The 21,478-nt window shown below is 42.1% G+C and overlaps 1 protein-coding gene across 1 annotated transcript in view; it reads right to left on the bottom strand.

The window, feature by feature from the left end:
• The window catches only part of SATB2 (SATB homeobox 2), a gene marked incomplete at its 5' end in the record, with an annotated part of 125,420 nt that overhangs the window by 46,346 nt on the left and 57,596 nt on the right, over positions 1-21,478 (bottom strand). The window contains one exon of the mRNA XM_059727222.1: positions 2,942-3,154. Within this exon, the coding sequence (XP_059583205.1) occupies positions 2,942-3,154 (213 nt within the window). The remainder of the gene's footprint in view (positions 1-2,941; positions 3,155-21,478) is intronic.

Genomic DNA, 21,478 nt, shown 5'->3' with positions numbered 1-21,478 from the left:
TGGGCTTTGGTATGGCCCACTGTACCTGGCATTCCCCAAGCCTAGGTTTATTAGAATGGGAGTTTGGCTCAGACTCACCTAAGGTGCGAATTCTTAGCTGTACAGTACTGACCAAATGCATCTGTGACACTAAGAGCTTCCTCACCTCCTCTTTTGTGATTCTTTTCCAATACCTCTTGCTCTGCTCTTCTCCTTTCCGCAGAAATGTCATTAATGGCCCAATGAAGCCAAAGGTCTAGGACTCCCAATTATTCCAGGTCTTTGAGCAAGAGTTTAAGTTCCCTATACTGCTTTCCTGGAATGCCCTGCTTCTCCAAAGAGCACAGGCTGCCTTCTGGCCATCCATATAGCATCTCCACCAGCCCCTTTGAATGGTACAGCCACACGCGTGCCAACCCCTTCCCACCATCAAAGCCCTTAGATCTTCTTGCCAGATTAATTTGGCACTGTCATTCTGGTCCTGCCTGATAACAGATAACACCTGGAAACACCTTCATCCCCTGTTCAGAGGTACCAATGGATGGGTAACTCTCCAGCCCGTTACAGCTTGAGCTTCTTTTCCCTCCCAGGCTGCCCTTATGCTAGTATTTACAGCGGAATCAGTTGATACCCTCACGTTTTACCCATCACACTGAAAAATCATTCCCGGAAGTACTGCCTCAAGAGACTGGTATCTATGGAAACAATTTTTCAAAATGCCATTGAATCACTGTCTCTAGCACTGAAGCATAATTCCTGAAAGGACAGTATAATTCTTCCTATTTAGGAACCTTTGCTCTTTCCAAAGTATATCACTGTGGTATTTAAATATCTCCTTTGAGAGACAATACTTGTTGGAATCACTGTATGGGACATCAAGATGATACTGGCTTCACCCAAATTGATACAATGCATATGGGAAGCAAAGTCACTGTGCTACCTTCTGGCTGATAAGTAGCCTTATTTTTAGAGGTGTCCAAATTGTCACAGCAGTTCCTACAGCATGGTTCTCAATTGGCAAGGTGCTGAAATGGGATTTAACTTGTGTACATCATGCTGTCCCACTTAAGAGTGGAGAATTTCAACCACTGGGCTCAAAAAGAGACAAGCACTGAATATATAGAGCTGTACAGTATGGTAGTTGCTCAAGAACAAAACAAATATGTGAAAAAACCCCAAACCTCCTGGATTACTCAAGTCAAAATAATGTGAGAATGGGCTGCTTTAAACTTTAATAATAATTTTAGGATTTTCCAGCACCACTTCTCTCACAAACTTCACTGTCTCTGCTTTACAGATGGGGACTGGGGCACAGAAGTGAAGTGATTTGGCCAACAGGTTGTGACACAGTACCCTGGCCTCCTAACTTCTACTGTCCACTGAGCCATATGTAAACCTGCCCAGAGAGCCAGATTCATTGCCTTCCACATTTAATACTAGGTGTGGATTTTAGTATGTTTCAATGTTATGTGAATGAGCTATGCCTTTGCATTCATAAATGCAAGAAACAGGATTTCTTTAGGTGATAGATTTTATTGGACCAACTGTATATTTGCAATAGAGTTAGAAAAGCTGTTAAATGCAAGACAGAAAAATATAGAAGAGTGCTGCTATGCTGTGCTAAAACCCTGAGACAGAATAAATCCCCTTTTTCATTACACAGTAACTTAGAAGATAAGGAGTTATGCCAACAACTTGGGTGTGCAACACAAAATTCAGTGTAAAATTTGTGTTGGCAGTATATTCTAGAATATTATCTTCAATTACAGAATTCCTTTATCTAATTCATAGGTATAAAGTGTATTAAAATACCAGGGTGCACCTGAACCACATCAATTATTTCTACCAAATAAAACCCTATCTTTATGACATTTTTCATGCAACTGGGTTGTAGCATGCAAGCTACAGATCTGCAATATAAATATACTCAGTAATATCAAAGTACAGATAACATATATGTACAACTCAGATGTTCTGCAGATGAGAAAATACTTAAGTCCCTAAATCAGGATGGTTAGTTATATACACCCACACACTAATGAAATTTAGAATCGAGTTAAATGCTGGAATTGAGCTGTCATGGATCTGTAGTTAGAAATTTCAAACTAAAGATATGCAAATGACATGATATCAAAAGTAGCTTGCTTTAATCATAGTCTCCTTCCAAGTGCAGCTCCTTTTCAGAAGTGTGTATGTCTGCGATTGTTTTCAGCTGGGGAAAAAGGGAGAACACGCTGCTATGAGTGCCAACGTTCTGTTCTTCTAGTGGCAGATGAGTATCCTATACGGTAGTTAGGAAAGTGGGTGGTAACAGAGCACTAGCAGAAAATTACAGAAATATGAAACTAGATCAATGAGATGATCCTTGGTGGTAAATAGTAAGTGATAATCATCCCTCTCAACACCCCACCCACTTCAAATCTCTGTGCTTTAAATGATTACAAATGTAAAACTCTAAAATGACTCTGATTTCCTAGGTAGAATGCTGAACAAATTTATTTTTAAGAGAATCTTATTCACTATGACCCACTGTCAGCCACATACTTATTCACCACAAAATCACATGACATATGCAACACCCTCCCTCCCAGATCAACTCTTTTGTCTTATATTGGACAAAGCAGAGGCACTGACTACATAAAACAGGTTATAAACATGGTTCTTTCCACAATTCATCATTTAGTATCCAAGCACTGGACATACATTATTAGCCTGCATGTGCAGCCCATGCACATTCTTTCACATACTAACATACTTATAGTCTTTGTATATGACACTGATTAACATTAAAATTGCTATAGTGCCTTGCTATAATCCAATAAACACCTCTTTGCAGCAACTCCAAAGCCCCACAAAAGACATTTCCAAGACACAACTGGGTACTAGGAATACACTGAAAAGAACTCTCTCCAAGAACTATCTGCACGTTGCCAAACAACTAACAGACCCTGCCCCGTCTTACCTGGGGGGTTCTGGAGGAACTTGGGCTGCTGGCTGCAGAAGACACCATGCTCACATTGGAGTTCATACTCCTCTCTCTCTCATCCTGATATATACGATCCCGCTCTGAGTCAGGCAGGTTGAGGAAATTCTGCATTGCTCTCAAGTTTACCAGGAGGGACTGGGAGGCTGTCCTAGGGTCTTCTTCTTTACGCAGGATCTCTGACAGCAATCCCTGGTTCAAAAAATGTTTTAAAAAAAGCCAAGTCACGTGTTGTTGTATGTATTTAATTGGTGCAGCCAGCTGGGTTGCAATGCTGAGAACCTACATCAGACTCTTAAGGAATCTCCAGAGAGGATATTTTGTAGGAAAATGTTTGTATTTAGGGGCTGTCAGTTTGGGGGGGGAATATCCTATTTGGGTACTGAAGTAACAATCTGAGCACAGAGATTCTGGATAGGAACGTAGGAGCATGGGTAGAACAGCAAAACTGCAACTACCGCCAGGTGCCTCCTGCAAATATTTTAGGAGCTGTTAAGAGTGCTCTCCCCCTCTCTCTGCTTGAAGCTGGGAACACTTGGCAGTCCATTTCATCTTTACAAATCTGCCAAGTTTGGTAAATTTAGTTCCGACACTTAAACTGTGCAGGAGGTTTATAAAGAAAAATGTTTGGCTGGGGTTTGTTTTTACAGTCCATTTACTTCAGTCTGGACATTTTTTTCTGATGGGTGAAAATGTAGCAAACCTGAAAGCTTTAGAAGGTATCTTCAGGAATTACTTGAACCCTTTTTTTGCTCCATCTTTCAAAATACTACGGGCCTCATAATACAAGTACTAATTAGCATGTGACATTCATCCACTTTTTAAGAAAATCAGCATGTCAGCAGATGGCCAGTACAGCAGAGGACACTAATGTAAACAGGATTTAGGCATAAGAAAGGATTAGTTAGCAAATTCTAACTCCAACAATGTGCCAAAGGTAACACAATTATAAAACTTACTAGGCACCACTGACTACCTGGAAATAAATGTCACCATACACATGCCCAAGTACTTCACTGGATCATGGTTTAAGACAACCATGTACCATGTATGTTTGTATCTGCTCACACTATCAGAATACACACAGAAGAGATGTGCCTGAACAATGTTTATCACAGAAACTTCCAAACTGTGGTCCATGGACTACTGCAGCCCCCAACTACCTAGTCACATGTTCTCAACTGCCACATTACATGGGTGGGGGAAAAGGCTAACTTTTTTTTCCTTAGTTTATCATGTCCTCTGCTGCAGCTGCCACAGGCATGGAACTAGATTACAAAAGGGAGAAAAGTAAGGCCAGGTGATCGGTGAGGAGAAGGTGTAAGAGCAAATGGGTTTCCTGAAACAAACCCACAGTATAGAGTTTGAAGAACCTCTGCTGCTATGGGAATGGCTCTGGTACTTGCTTCTGTTACCCTTTGCAGTCAGAGAGGGTATCATGTACCTTGCAGTTGCAATATTTCTAATTATTTATTTGAGATATAATAATGCTTTCCAAGTTTTCCAGACTCGCAAGCTGTGAAAAGGATTAAATTGAAGTGGGATGTCCCAGAGGAATAAGCTTGAGGCTTAAATTTCAACCATTTATCATTCTCAGGTAGATATAATCAAGCCCCTGTATCTTTCTTCCAGAAGGGATATAAAACTAAAAGGCAATGGTATAAGTTCTCCAAACTTTTCATTGTCAGGCTGTTTCTAGGACACTTGATAAAAAAGTTTCGTTTCCAAAATATTGTATTTAGGGGACTTCTTTCTATTACTCTTTTCTTCTCCTCCCCCCCAACCTCAGGAATATTTGGGGAGGTGGGGAGAGGGGAAGAGGAAGGATTTACTGGGAATAGAACCGTACTCCAGAACAGCTCTCACCACTCTCTCCTTTCCTCCTCTCAGCCTGCCTGAAATTATGGTCTATTTTTAAAGGATAAACCAGAAAAATATGCACAAGTAGGCCAGCAGCTACTTTTAAGTATAGTCACTGACTATATATGATAATCAGATATTTGCATGTGTAAATGACCAGCTTAGGGATGCAAAGTTACTAGATTTATGCAAGCAATGGAGGTAACCTCACACCAACTGAGACCACCATAACTGAGTGGAATATTTGACTGTAAATTGCTATAGGAGGGCTCAGCCAATCTCAGAAAATGAGGGTATGAGTACCTTGGTAGCTCATGGAGACCTGAACAGCAAGGCCAATAATGAGAAATAAACTCAGGAAGAAATCCCAATTCTTTTTGAGATTGAAGAGACTGGTAAACCAAGTCAAACAGATAGCCAAGTGACAGAACATATAACAACAACAACAACAACATCTTGAGAGTAAGATTACACTAATATAATTTTAAGCTACCAAAATATACACAAACTAACCAGCAAGCAACATTATAAAAAAAAAAATAAAATGATACTAAATAATCTGTTCAGCCTTTTTGTCACCTGCAACAAATTAGGCTTTCAATATGCAAAACATCTTCCTTCCAGAAAAACAAATGATCATGATTTCATTTAATTGTAATTTAATGAGGCATAATTTATTTTTTAAAGTGATATACACCAGGTGTGTGGTAAAGAAACTGGCCCAGCCAGACAAACCCTACTGTTTCTGTTTTTGAGAAAAGCCTAAAGCTAGCCAGAGACTGTTTTCATTTCTGCAAATTATAGTTCTGCTGGAAGGGGCTAGAGAGGGAAACCCACAGCATTCATACATTTGTTATAAAATTCCATTGGCCAAATTAGCTCATTCCAACATCCATACATTTCCCATATTAAAGAAATTGGCAGTTTGCAGAGTAACTAGCTGTGCAAACTCTAAAGGACTCTGAATGCCTGCATGGTCTTTTAAACTGAACTTGAGTGAAAAAAATTAAATAGAATTATTAAGACACTTTTCTTTGGAAGTGGACATTTTGAAAGGAATTTTGCTTCTTTTTCCATCATAATACATTGTTTTTAAGCCATTTTAAGCTGGTGAGAAGTTAAAACAAACTTAATACTTAACACAGATTCTATCACAAACAGTGGTACATCCACCCTGAAACTAAGTATCATACATGCGCACAGCTTGGTTTACATTTGGAACCTATACCAGCCTCTGTATTCTTTTTAATTATACGTTGCATTGATAATTGACTTAAAAATAAACACAGAGGTGGAAAAAGCAGCATGTTTCCAGTCCAAATATAAAACTTTGACGCTATTTAGAGTTGGAATAATTCTGACAGTGTCTTTTCAAGTTAGTTGAGAACTAGTTCTCACTGCTATAAAATTTGCCATCAAAAAGCAATCCTGTTAGAATGTATTTCTTTGGTTTTCATTTTTTGTGCAACTTATATAAAGCCTTGTTTGTAATTTTATTTTATTTTTACTGTCTAAATTATTACCATGCCAAATGATCAAAACTGTGAAACAAAGCCTTGGAACTGACTGCAGACAAACAATCCTCCAAGCTTCCATACTGCTCCTAAGAAATGATGCGCATCCTTGCCAGGGAACTAAGCATGTTGCACCATCTTGGGGAAATATGCCCGTTATGAAGGGCCAGATTCCTGAGAGAAGGGCCAGAAGCCAGAGGGAGGGGGGCGGGCAGAACCCAGCTGCAGACCCCCAGGAGCAGAGGGAATAGAGGGGGGAATAACCCCCACTCCCTGCCCCCGGGGCCATGCCAGCCAGCATTTGGCCATGCCCCAGCCCTGCCACCGCAGCAGCGAGGGAAGAGTGTCCCGTGAACCCCAGCTTGGGTCCATGATGGTGGGACAGGGAAGGGGGAATTAAACCCCGTCCCTGGCCAGTTCACTCCAGGCTACTGCTGGGGCTGCCCGCCCCCCACTGGAGCAGCCAGCAGAGAAATGCAGGTCTGTGGGAGAGGGGAGGGAGGGAAGCGGGGAATAAACCTCTTCCCTGTTCCCTTTTGGGGCCAGCATCTCCCCAGGCCCCAGCTCCTGCCTGTCCTTGCTCTGGCTAGGAAGCAGGGCCAACCCTGGAACAAAGAGCACAGCCCAGCCCAGACAGCATGCTGGGATGCTGGGGGACTCGGATTTAACTTAAACCAGGAAGGGGTCTGGGACAGAAGTTGCATAAGCCGTTTGAGCTCAATCAGTTAAGTCTGATACTACATTTAACCAGTTTCATCTCAAACCAGTTTTGGCCATTTTGAAACTAGTTTAGGTGCACTGACCTTATGTTCTATTACAGGTTTAAACCAGTTTCTGATCACTTAAACCAGTTTATGTGTAACTTCTGTCCCTAGCTTAGGAGTCTTCCCTTTATCTCCTCTTAAGTATCTGTAACTGACGTAACGTAAAAGATATGGGTGGAAAAAAAGAAAAAAAGCTCTTTTGTCTATTTTTGTTGTTTTAACTATTTCATACATAGTTTGTAAATGAATCTACATTTTAAAGGAAATCTATGCCTAGTTCTGTAAGGGTCTGTAAGGATAAGAAGTACATGCTAGTGTAGACTCAAGACAATCAAAGCATTTTTTTTTTCAGTATAACCTGGAAGAAGACATGGTTTTGACACAGATTGAACAAATCTAAACTGTTGTCCACAACTTAAGTCATTGAAGAGGGGGCTTTAAAACTGTAGATTTTTATTTTTGCTCCATCTTTCTCTTATTTGTGCATTTCCTGGTAGTAGCCAAGAGCAGCCATGAATATACTGAAATACCAGAAAAATTTGCTCTTTTGGCAATGCAAGCCTAGTTAGATAGGTACAATACCTGGAAGTCTCAAGAGAACGCCTGTCCTACTTCTAAATATTCTGGAAAAGATTCAAATAAGTATCAGGACATTTGGGTACTTATTCAGACTCAATCTCTAAATCTCAAGGATTAGTGATGGAAACACTTCCACACATAGTGTGGCAAGGACTTGTTTCACCATAGAAACCTGGCACAGAGATGTACCACTCCCATTTTTGTGAATGCTGACTGTCTACTCATTCTTCATGGGCTTTACAGAATTTTTTAACCTAAGTGTAAAATCTAGCTTTGCCAAGCTAAAATGATAGTTTACATCTAAAATCCACTACTACCTGCAATCAAAAGATAAAAAAAGGTTTGCCATAAAATGCACTTTACTTCAAAGCCTATAACTTCTCTGAAACCATTTTCTCAGCTGTTAGGTTTAGAAAGGAATTCCACATACTGTACACTTCATCATGTCAGGACAGGTCTTTGTCATGACATTTCTCCTTAAGTCTTTGTCTCAGATCCCAACAGAAATAGCTATAGTACTGTCAGCTGTGATCAACAGACAACTACCTAGGGTGCGATACAAATGGCAAAAAAACACAACCAAAACTTGCAAATATTTTTCTCTTTTGGCTTGTTAAAAAAGAAAATTCTATTCCTAGCATAAACACATTAAACAATGACAAAAATAAAGGTGCTGTACTGAGGATAGTTAAATGGATTTTTGGGATTCTCAGGACCAGAGCTCACTTTTAAAATTTTCCTTATATTCCTTTTTGCATCTCTTTCAAGTCCCACCTGGGTTTTTAAGACAAAAGCTAGACTCTCTTAGTAATATCTATCCTGGTGGTATTTCTGGTTCAGATTTATAAACCAAAAACTGACTTAATCACTTACTCATTGGAAATTGTGAACATTTACCTAAATCAGGGTTGTCCACCTTCTTAGGAGCCAGGGGCCACACCAACAGGAGCCACTGCCACCCTCACCACCCCAGCTGCAAGCTCCCCTGGCATTGCATGCACAGGTAGCCCCTACCCACTCCCCACCCCCACCACCTGTGGGAGACAGAGAGATGGGAGACCCCTCTCCCTTCCTCCTTTTCCCCACAACCACACACTTCAACAGCTTTAGGTTCCCCAGCTGCACTAATCCATGCTGCCCTGCCCTGTTCCACACTGTGGGACAGAGGTGGGGAGTGAAAGCCAGGGGCAGGGGAGAGGTGACCTGGAGACCCTGGTTGCAGAAGGAGCTGGAGTGATGAGGAGAACAATGGCCAGAGGGCACCAGGGGGTTCATATTAAACCCTCCGTTAGCTCACCAGTTGGACAGCACTGACCTAAGCCAAACGGCCTTTCATAGTTGAGACTGTGCATTGTTATAGTTGCATCCCTGAGATTTGGATGACTCTCCCATTTTCAATGTGGCACATTCTGAACTAATACTACTGTAAATCCAGATTAACTTTGTACCTTCACCAGAGTCACTCTAGGTTTACACCAGCAGGAGTGAGAGCAGAGCTGTACCCTTAACCTACCCAAATAGAGGAATCTCTCTCATCCATTTTTTTGTTTTTTAATGTTACTACTGATTCCTAGATTTGCTGCCTAGTGCAAGCCTCCTCCTTAAAACTCATTTAACAAATTCTAAAAATACATACATCTCAGGAGATATCTGCTTAGGCATGAAGCACTGCCATTTAGTGGCTGATTTGAATAAAACGTATACAGGGTGCAACGATGGCAATTTGATTTTTATTATTAAAAATGAAGTATTTAAGTCCTCAAAGAAAATGCTGTTATTGCATTAGTTTAATAAAGCCTCCTTTTTATTACAGTATCTCTTTTTATTAGGGAAGACAGCATATGCTTATGGCTCTCCATGTGGGAGTTGGGAGAAAAGGAGGCAGAGAAAGGCTGAACACCTGCAATTGCAGTGTACTGCCATTTATATGACCTGCATGTCAAGCCTTAATAGAGGAATAAGCCAGGAAGTGAGCAAGATGCACAGAACATGCTTAGTATATCTATGGATTTGTTTGCAAGAATTCCAGTGTATCAGCTGAGCAGTCAGCAGCAGCAACACATTCTGAAAGTCTGACTCACATACTACTGAAGATCTTCTCATTCAGCCTATTGAATACAATTAAGTTAATTGAAACTGAAATTTTGGGCAGTGCAAAAACCCACTGTTGAAACAAATATCCTATGTACCAAAAATCTGCAATTTATTAAATTAAGCACTTCCCTTACAGACTGCCTTCTTTCCTGTGCATACAACAAAACTCTGCTCGTGTCACATTACACCCAAGAATAAAACAAGTAGGCGGCATGAAAAGGTTTCATGTAATAAGAGAGAGTTGTCTTTGCAAAAAACAAAAACAGGCGCTGCCTAATTGAAAGTCTATGTACAATAGTGCAAACACCATAGAAATGAATGTCATGTAGTATGAATATCTAGCTAGATACCAGCCAGAGAACTAAATCTTGCTCACCTTATTCCCACTTAAGTCAATGGGAAGACAGTTGCTAAAGGAATGTTGACCAGGATTTGGCTTGCAGTCTATTATATGGGGAAGAGTTATTTTGATAAAATATATTTCAAATCAGAGGAAGTCTGTTATGGGCTCTTATTCTGCTTCAGTCAAAGGGAATGTTGCCATTAAAAGCAGAATTATATTATGATGAAACCTCCTCCTTTCTTTACAAGAGTATTTTCATTTTAAAAACATTGATTTACCATATTTGCTCAAATATAAGGCAAGCCTGAATATAACATGACTCTCCAATAATTAGATTCCATATACATAAAATTCATAAATTTGTTATAATTTTATAGGTATAGAATCTAATTATTGGAGGTTGACCTTGAATTTGTCAACCTCCCACTGCTACAGAAGCAATTATAAATCTGGGGGGGGGGGTCAATTAGCTCCCTGCCTTCTGCACCCCAAACTTCTTCCCCTCACAGCTCCTCCCCCTTTACTGTCAGATCACTCTCCTTGACTACATGGAAGTGATGGGCAAATTTGAAAACAATGACTTTGAAATAAACATGCTTGTAGTACTTTAATCAACAAAAAATTGTTACATTTTACCTTTTTTAAAACTACTGCATGTTTTAGCACAGGTAACCCATAAACACACTTTTAAGCAGCACTTCTGTGCATGCTGTCAGTCTAAAACCAAAAGGTTCATGAACATGAGCCACCTATGCGAGGAAGCAGTCAGTAAGGCTAACCGCACCTTGTCGTGCATCCACAGATGCATCACAAACAGGTCCAGGGAGGTGATCCCTCCCCTCTATGGTCAGGCCGCAGTTGGAGTGCTGCGTCCAGTTCTGGGCAGCGCACTTCAAGAGGGATGTGGCTAGCATAGAGAGGGTCCAGAGGAGGGCCATTTGCATGGTCAAGGGGCAGCAGGTCAGGCCCTACGAAGAGAGGCTCAAGGGCCTGAACCTATTCAGCCTCCACAAGAGAAGGCTGAGAGGGGATCTGGTGGCCGTTTACAAACTCATTGGGGGGGGCCAGAAGAAATTGGGTAAGACTTTGTTCCCCTGGGCACCACCAGGGGTTACTAGGAATAACGGCCACAAATTGTTAGAAAGAAGGTTCAAGCTGGACATCAGGAGGCATTACTTCACGGTTAGGGCTGCCAGGCTCTGGAATGGACTCCCAAGGGAGGTGGTGCTCTCTCCTACCTTGGGGGTCTTCAAGAGGAGGCTGGATAGATATTTGGCTGGGGTGTTATGACCCCAGCATTTGTTCCTGCCCAGGGCAGGGGGTCAGACCTGATTATCTGTTTAGGTCCCTTCTGACCCTAAGCACTATGATACTATGGCTCATGATTTACCACAGTTCATTGGGCTGGGCCCCAGCTGAGTCAACAGCATTTCAAGCCATGCCAACCCCACAGCTCAGCACTGCACAGTATGTACGTTTGCTCCAGATACCCACCAGAAAAGATCCGTATACTAATTAGCTCCTCCACTTATGACTGGAACTGGGCGTTCTACTCATGAGTCCCAGATGAGGTGCAGGGCCCCACTTCACCTCATGGAGGGCAGAGCCCCTCTAATCATATGCAACAAGCTGAGAGAGGGGGTGACAGAGGATCCTGGATGAACTGTTTGGAGCCCTATTTGTTGATGTTTGCCAGACATTTAAGCCTGGTGAAGAAACAGGAATCATTGGAAATGGGAAAGAAAGGTAAATCTCAGCTGTGAAAATGAAGAGGAAGTCCAAAATGTATTCAATGGAGTGAGTCACCATGACTTTAAAGAGAGTCAGCACTGAGGGGGACTGTATGCAATGGGCACTACCATATATTTTATTCAGATGGGCTGCAGTAATTTATCCTTGCAGTAGGGCCCTATCTGTATGAGAAGGTGGTAAAGAAGACCCTGTACAAGAAGAAATGGACTGGGGGCAGGATGCCAGACCTGTTCCTGTGGGCATGGTACATGGGCCAGATCTGCAAGCTGGTGACTGGTGCTGCCTGTCTCACCAAATATTTTGCAGGTCACCTCCTGAGACTGTGAGGGTGGAACACTGTGGACCATGGAACACCTCTGGTTCTACAGGGTCCTGAATGAGTTCCAGAGCAAGTACAGGCTACAGAATGAAAACCTGGTGACTATGTCCAACCACAGGAAGATACAGAAGGTGGTCAGAGCCACAGACGGACTATCGACTGTGGAGTTGCTCCCCAAAGCCAACTGCCAGGCCGCCTCGGACCAGATCTTCCACAAGGACCTATGAAAGGACCACAGAGACTTGAACTGGCTAATAGCTCACCATGCACTCCAAGTGAGGGCACGGAGACAGAGGGGCAAGAGACTCGGCCCAGCTGCCCCACAGAAATCTGCCAAGTCGCAAGAGAAATCATCCTATGGCTCTGTCCATACGTCAAGGAGGTGTGGAAAAAGGTAAACCAGCTCCGCAAAGAGGTGACAGGAGTCAAGCTGATGATGAGGGAGGCAGCGATGTATGGACACCTGACTAAACATCAAGGTTCCCCAACAACCCGCTTCGACCAATTCATGCCCTGTGTGAAGAGCACCCTGTGGAAGTGCAAGAACCTCCTAATGTACATACATACAGAACTTGAGGAAACAGACCGTGTTAAAATGTTTCTGTATGAACTCCAGTCCTACTACTGGAAATCAGTGGGAGAGGATGGAGAAGATGCAGCCAACTCCACCTGGCAAAGAGACATTTGGCACAGGCTGTTTAAAGACCCCCAAAAGGGAGAGTGGACAGGGAGAACGAAGAGGACAGTGACACAACCGGACCTGGAGACTGCGATGATGACAGCAAAAGCAACAGCAACAGTGACAGTGACAACGACAGTGAATGAACTGAGAATGTAAACCCCAAAATTGGGGCTAGGACTAAGAAACTGCGATTGGGTTAGGAAAAGGACTGTGGACGGGTGTCCAGGAGCATCGGTACGTTAATTATAATGGGTGTGTGGGTTTAAAATATGGTTTAAGGTGTGTGAAGAAAAGCTTATGCTAGATGGTGTGTGTGTGTGAGAGAGAGAGAGAGAGAGAGAGAGATATGTGTGTACACACACACACACACACACACACACACCCCCCATCCAGCATAAGCTTTTATATATACATATATGGGAGGGAGGGAGAGAGAGAGAAATATATATATATATTTTTTTTTTAAATCTGTATGTATGCCCAATATGGACCATGTGTTTTATAGTCATGCTCAGTATTAGCTGCAAGTTCATAGTTGGTTTCTGTTACTGAGCACATGCTACTTTTGGCAGCAGTGTAATGATAGACAATATGTATTTAATAAGTTTTCCTTGTATGCAAGATGAGATTTTTTCCCCCCATGCTGATTGGGGGGCAGAACCTCATCTTATATTTGAGTAAACACATTAAGTGAAAAGTTCCTTACAGATTTTTTAGGTATTTTATGGCAGTCATCATTGTAGAATCTTAACACTTGCCAAACAAAAATTACTTATCTTTCACGCTTGTGAAATAGGGAAATACCACCTTCATTTTACAAATAGCAAACCAAAGTGAAGAGACTCAGGCCTGCCTTAGGTCTGTGGTAACATCAAACTCAGGCTCCCCCAAATTTTAGTCCAATAACTACCTTCCAGTATCCACAACAGACCTCACTGGAAGAAGCTGGGACTTCTCATTTTATTTAAATCACAGAGTTTCACTGTGTCCATTTATTTTATATATGGTAGAGTTGTAGAGTGCTGGCTTCAAAGCTTCATACTGGAAAACTGATCATTCTCATTCAGAGCTTTAAAAAAAAGGAAGGAAAAAAAGGTTGGGGGAGGAGGTTGTTCCTTAGGACGAGTCATAAACAGTTTTCTCTACATTGAACATGTGTTTTTTTTTTTGCCAGTTCTCTTTGTATCTGGCATCATGACTGTTTCATTCAAAAAAGCCTCAGGTTCACAGATATTCCCAGTTTCTGCGGCTGTTCAGTGAAACAAGCACTGGCCACTTGCCCAAAAATTTTACTAGTTCTGGCTACTGTGTCAAAACATTGGCAAAAAAATGTGGGTTTTTTTTTTTTTAAGATACAAACAGAAAATATTCTTTCAGTCTAGAGGCGTTTCAGTCCATCATGGTTCCCATAGCAAGCAAAATAGCGGTTCGCTGGTTTAGCAATTCAGTCTGCTGGATCCCATCACACAGAACTGATCCTCTGTCCAGGATCTATATTCTGGTTTCTCCATTCTACTGTTGGTACAAAGCAGGGGATACTCAGTGGGAAAAGGGGAAGTATGGAAAAATGTGCTCATTTTGCTTATGTTGCTCAAAACTGTCATTGTACATGTTAGGTACTCCCTCCCTGAGGAGGTTCTAACACATAGGGATCACTGCAACACAACAAACTGTTGGGAAACTTTCCAGAGAAGGCAAGGAAAATTCATCTGCTCACAAGGATATGTGTTTCCTTCAAAATGATCCCTTTCAGAAATGGTTACACCTGCTGCACTGGTACATCTCCAAATGCATTATACCCTTTGACAAGCAAGTTTTGGTTAACCTAGGGTTTACATACCACATTTACAGAAATAACAAACTGAGTGAATCTGCATAAGAATGTAATGAGGGCTGAAGGAAAAGATGCAAGGAACTCTGCCATGAGGGCCACCACAATCTGAGTCTATATGATCCTTACCTACATGGTGTGAAGTCATATTATCACTGGCAGGGTTCTTCAAACCCCACAGGCACTGGCCAAGCATAGCCATGCCCTCTCACACTGGGCAATCTCAGGCTAGTACTATAGAATGCTCACCCTTTTTAAGGGATACAGTAAGTCACCACTCCTATCTTTCTTTCTTAAGACTTTTCTATACCTGAAAAGTTTTTACTGATGAAGGCTGAGTATAAATTTAAACTGAGATTGCTATTCTGAATAACTGTATGTGGACAAACTTACTCTAAAATAGGAGTGTCTACAAAAGAGATATTCTAGAATAAACCTATGTGTAGACAAGCCCTTCATGTTCTCAATAACACTTATTACCACACTCCCTGAAAAGGGCTTTCTGGCAATACCATTGCTTCAGTCTTTATAAGGCTATGGTTTTAAAAAAATGCATACAACATATCTCCAATTTAAGTGCATGGTCTACATCTGGTCTGCATTCTGCAATTATATTCATTTGTGCCATCTAACCCAACATACATTTGAATGAAGGTCTCTAGGAAATGAAAAAAGGATTTGTACCCTTTATCAATCTTTTTCTGTTTATTTTCCAAAGCATTTTTATTTCAAATCAACAGAAAAGCATCTGAAATTCTGAAGTCTTTTAAACTAAACAAGACCTCCACGAATGCCTAGTTTGAAAGTAACATATTTCGGTTACATGAAATTTGCACTTATAAATAAGATTTCCCTACTTTAAAACAAATATAGTTGGGATGACTGTTTGGCTTGTGAGTTGCTGAGGAGCTTCTTAGTACCTTTATCTCAAATTAATATTTCTGTATATGCAAGCTCCTAAGTTGCAAAACTCCATGGTCCAAACTAGAATCCAGACTGTAACAGGGAACCCTAGTCCTATTACTAGAAAGCAGGGTGTCCCCTTTAAGGCTAGAATCTTCAGGACACCGCAGGCTGGCAGAGCAGGGGTTAAAAGCTGAGCCCTGCTGGCTGGTCTGCTGACAGGGCATTGGGTGACCGGAGGCCTCAGGCCAGGACTGCATAAACCCCGGTCTGAGCTGGCCAGGGAAGTCCAGGCTGTAGAGAGGGTAGACTCCTAAGAACTTCCAGAGAAGCTGCGGCAGCTCTGTGCAGAGAGGCAGAGATCCTGGAACCATGAGCAGGCAGACTGCCTTCTTTACATTTATTTTTGTTATAGCTCAAGGTCCTAGTATTTATGTTCTATTTTACCCCGGTGGTTTGTGGCTGAGGCTATAGGGGAGGTGGAGGCCTCATTACTGCCCACAGGGTGCAGTGTTAAAGGGCCAGAGAGTCCTGTTCCATAATGGGTGCAACTATACAGGGCACAGAGTGGAGTGAGAAGCTGGCGCCCCAATGTCGAGTCTGACCTAGTGGGCCTGGGCTGGGAGGCTTAGCTAGAGAACAAGGGACAAAGCTGGGGAAGGCTGAAGCCCCAACAAACCCAGCACCACAGGGGCGCAGTGTAAAGGGACTGGGGAGCCTGGTACCAGGAGCCCCGAGTGGATTGAGGAGCTAGGGCTCCTGAAGTCAGGTCCTAGCCAGCGGGCCTAGGCTGGTAGGCCCAGCCAGAGTTAAAGAGGGCAGAGGCTGAAGAGGCTGAAGCCCAGATTAAGGGACATCATACATACAACACCTGCAAGACACAGGGGCACAATAAGGAGCGGTTGGAGCATGCCAATAAACCTAAAGGCAGAGGCTCCTCACCACCAAGTGTTCGTGAGCTGAGACCGTACCTGTGAAGCACTGGGGCAGCCTCCCCTTCAAGCACAGGCGACTGGTAGAGGGAGCACAGGGGGTATGTGCCCCCCCCCCCCGATAGGGCCATCCCCACCACCAACTTGTCACCAGCTTCTGCGTGTGCTCACCAGCCCTATCCCCACTGCTGACACCGCCACCAGCTTCTGCGGGTGCCCCTGCAGACTCAGGAGATACCAGTCACCCATGCCTTCAAGAACCAGAGAAACACCAAGATGTGGCAGGTGAGGGGAAGGGGGGGGGGGGTTGTTCCCAGCAGAAAAGTCAAGTATAAAGAGACTTGGGGGCACATGGAGGTATGTCCAAAGGCCGCTGGGGATGGCACCCTGTTACAGAGACCTTCCGTTAGTGAGCAGTTTCTCACTGCAAGAATCAAATTGAATTCAACAGCACTAGTCCTGTAACCAACAGACAGTGGGCGCATCTAGATGAGATGCTACGTCTCAGTAGCAACAAGCTATGTCACCATAGCATCACCAGGCACGAACCATGATGCCAATACTACTGCACAGTAGCTGCTAAAAACAATCATATGGCATTGGGACTACGCAGTAATGCCGATTACTGAGCAGTCATTTAGTACTTGCTTAAGATGTATCACTGTTGTATAGCTGTGCCCACTGTCTGTTAGTTACAGGACTAGTGCTGTTGAATTCAGTTAGACTCTTACAGTGAGAAACTACTCACTGGTGGAAAGTCTGGGTTCTCGTTTGGCCCATGGAGTTTAAGCAAGTACTAAATGACTGTGCAGTAACAACTGTGCAGTCTGCTGCATGTGTAGATGTACCCAGTGAGACCAAGGAGTCTGCACATTCCTAATTCCTAAGCTTCAGGGCCAGCAGAGCTCAGGCAGACCTAAGCCAGAGATCCTAGTGAGCTGAGTGGAAGCACAAGTGTTTATTTCTGTATTAAAATTAGCCCCTATAACAAGCATAGAAGAATAGCAGGACTGGTAGAAGTGTTAACCATTCCCTGGGAGGAGTTGCTGCACCAAGCAGAAAGCTATTTAAGTATTTATAGTGTCCCCATCTCTGCCATGTCTGAACAAGTCACAAACTTTACCTCAAGTTCATCCTGTGATGCACAGTAGTGCTCTTATCCCCATTTTACAAATGGGGAGCCAAGGCACAGAAAGATTTAATGATTTGGTTATACAGGAATTGAACTTGGGTCTCCTGCAATACAGCCAGGTACCTAAACACAAAGCAATCCTTTTCTAAAGCCTGGATCCACTCTATACTTATTTCTCCTATTTGGTCATAGTAAAATTTGGTGGATATTCCAAAGAATGTAAAATGGTAACTAAGCACAGAAGGGAGCTCATGATTTCTCATATTTGTGTGTCCCTGAAACTTCCATTCATGTTTATATGAGCTAACATAAATGGATCCCAATGTCATAGCTTGTGACAGTAGTCATTTGATAAACGGTATTGATATAGGCCTTAAATGGGCAAGGCCTCACTATAGTCCATATCAGGGAACTACATCTGTCATTATGAGCTGAATACTGCTAGAATCTTAGGAGAAAATGTGGTTGTATACAGTATAAGGGGCAAAACCTTTTCTCAGTGTGAGCACAAAGCACCCGATGTTGACTGGTTCAGAGGTAAAAACAAGAAAAATATGGTTTTGCACAAGTAGTACATATACTGAAGCTTAAGCAGGACCTTCCTACTTGTTCATATTGCAGGCTCTAGTTCTGTCAATAAAATAACAATATTCTCTCTGGACCTCATAACACCATTCTGATTCTCTTGCTTACTGGAGAATAATCCTTAGAATGACATAATAAGGTGGGTTCAAACTGCTACTGAATTTCTCTAAAGATAAAATAAAAAGAAGGTTCAGCAATTAACTCAAAGAATTGCATAATAATTAGAGCAAGTCATACTCCGAACATACTGGTTACTCATTTCAAACTAAAATTACTAAGGATACGAATCGTTTACTTTAACTGAAAATGATCCTTTGAAAGAGCAGCATATGGCAGAGACATATCTGCTCAGATATACATTACAAACCTCTTATCCAGCCTGGATACCTACCCCTTATCGCGTACTTGGTAAACTCTCATTGACTTCAGCAGGAGCTCCATGCACATGAAAAAGTGAAGAATTTGCTGTACAGATCTGCAGTGCAGATTGCAGAGGTGGTTTGCATGGTATGCAGATGATAACAGGCGTAGGCACAAAAAAATACTGCCATCTTAAACAAGCTCTGAACTTCAAAATTTTAGGGGAAGCTTTACAAGTTAATGGATTGTGAGAGTTTAGTAACTTTACCTTTGACTTCCTTTTCTGACCTTCTTCCTACAAATGCGCATGCACACACACACACACACACACACACACACACACACACACACACACACACACACTCCAATGGATTTATCCTAGATTGGACCAAAGCTTCCTCAATTTCATTTAACAGATTTGCTCATATGGAAGGTCTCAGGGGAGAAATAATGTTATTAAGGGGTTTTTCAGCATCTGAGTATGTAGGTCACTGGACTTTAAAATAAATTAGAGAATAGTTTATCTATTAAACAACCTTCATAGTACATATTTTGTGAAGCTACACTTAACTGTAGGTTAATGTACACCACAACTGCCCTGTAGAAAGATTACACACTGGACCATGATATGGTAACAAATGCAATTATTAGCTGGTGCATACAAGGCTTCTAATGAACATAAAAATAGATAACAGCATACCTTTAGTTTCTAAGGTCAAGATTTCTTGTAAAATTTAACAAATTTAACTGTAAGAAATGCCAATGCGGCAGCTCCGCATTGCCTTAAGACAACCTCTGGGGAATGACAGGAGACGAGGAGAGATTTGAACATGACCTCGCTCTCCCTTACTTTTTACAATGTTTGTTTCTACATTATGGGCTATTGGGAATGTCCATAGATGTGTCTTGTATGAGACTATTAAGACTGATTATAGCTAAACTCCTCTTACCCCCTATCCTGAAACACAGATCTGCAACTAAAGAGAAAGTAATGACAGTACTAACATTTTTTTTTATTTAAAACTAAGAGCAGAGGACAGTGAGTCACCAAAATACAAAATACAATCTGGAAATTCCTGTTATAAACATGGGTCATACAGACATGATGCACTAAACCTAATGCCCAGTGGCATGTTTTATACTAGAAGTCCTGCACACTAATAAAATGCAGATGGTGAAATCAATCTTTTATGGATGCTAAAGACTTGCCTTTTTCAGGATAACTGTTAGGGCCCTTCTACACATAGCAGTATACACACACATAGCAGGAGGCATAATTGTAGGATTGTGATTCATTTCCCCTCACACCTTACTGCTGGTGCAGGGGGACTGATCCTGGGCTTCCTCTGCACTGGCAAGAAGCAAGGTCCTATGGCTGGGAACCTCCCTCAGTTAACAGAGGCTCCCAGCCATGGCGGTACCCCATGCACCACCACAGCTGGGAGATTACAATCAGCTGCTCAACAGCTTGATTGGCCGAAGGGTCCAGAAGTTCTGCCCCTCCCCAGAGACTGATAGAGATCTGTCAATCTCTAGGGAGGGTCAGGACTTCTGGGGCTTTGTGTCCAGAGGCGGGAGGGGGGGACAGTAATCTGCCCACCCTTCCCTCCCCCTATGTTTCAGGATGTTAGCACTTTCTGCCCTTTTCTATTTTTGCAGCCTTCCCTACCCCTCCCCTTCCCACCCTTTGCTCACTGCTGATTTCATGCTTTTTTGTGGGTTCTGGGCTTTTTCACAGGGACTGAGTGAATTTGTGGTTTCCATGAAAGTTGCAAATTCTGTAGGTCCCTAAATATGTGCAATAAAAATTATTTCAAATTCATAAGAGAGAAAGATATTTTTAAGTGGCTTGAAATGGCTATTGTGACCTGAAACAAGATTTCAACAAAAGCTGATCATTAGTATCTGACAATCAGAGAAGGTGAAAGCAACTAGGTAGTGATACCCCACATCCTATAGAAGCGTGCCAGACAAAAGGCCTGAGGCTGAGGACATGACCTATAGACTCTAAGAGGTAGAAACAGTACTTAAATTCTATCCAGACCCAGTAGACTTAAAAGCACCTAGCACTGGTGATCAGAGCAGTACTGCACCAAAATGTACAAAATTGCCCTATCGGCCTAAATTCTCAAAATACATGATGATATATATAAGAGGAGAAATGTGATGTAGGATGTCAGTACATTTTATCCACTGTTCTTTGAGTCCACATTTAAAACATTTTCTTACCAGATGGAATTGAAAATGTTTAATAATTCACTTGTTAAGTCACAATAAACCAAGCTACCAAGGGTAGCTGTAACTGCCATCTTTATATCTGGCATTCCAACTCAAATGGAAAAAGGTGGTATTCAATCTGAATAGCCGGCATTTACAAAGAGATCGTTCCTACAAAAATACCATTTATTATATATTACAACTTTTTTGCAGGGAAAAAGAGATGGTAAAATATAAAGAAAAACAGAACTAAAATGTTTCAGAAAAATTAATAAGACTTGGGATCCCAAATCACTTGGGTGCTTTCCCCCATTTTTAACATGCCAAAACACAAAACAAATAGGATCAATCTGGGAAGAGAGTCCAGGTCTCCCCATTCCCAGTTGTCTCTCTTAAATATTCTGGACTTATGCCAGATCACCACAGGAGAGAAAAGAAATGAACTGCAAATGATTTACTCCAGATTTCAAATCATATAACAAAAATGTGTGCGGAGTGATCGCTACCACAGTTGTTATTAGACAATGCAGGCACACGCAAAGTTGGGCAACTACTGGGAAAAGCCAGACTGGTCTGTCTCATGTCTGCCCTTTTGCTGCTTGTCTGGATATCTGACATTGCAACGTTCAATAGGTGACTTGTGTGCACA

The sequence above is a fragment of the Alligator mississippiensis genome, chromosome 4, assembly GCF_030867095.1.
Source record: "Alligator mississippiensis isolate rAllMis1 chromosome 4, rAllMis1, whole genome shotgun sequence".
NCBI lineage: Eukaryota > Metazoa > Chordata > Crocodylia > Alligatoridae > Alligator > Alligator mississippiensis.
Note: the sequence above shows the minus strand (reverse complement) of the source record. Positions and strands in the feature narration are given on the sequence as shown.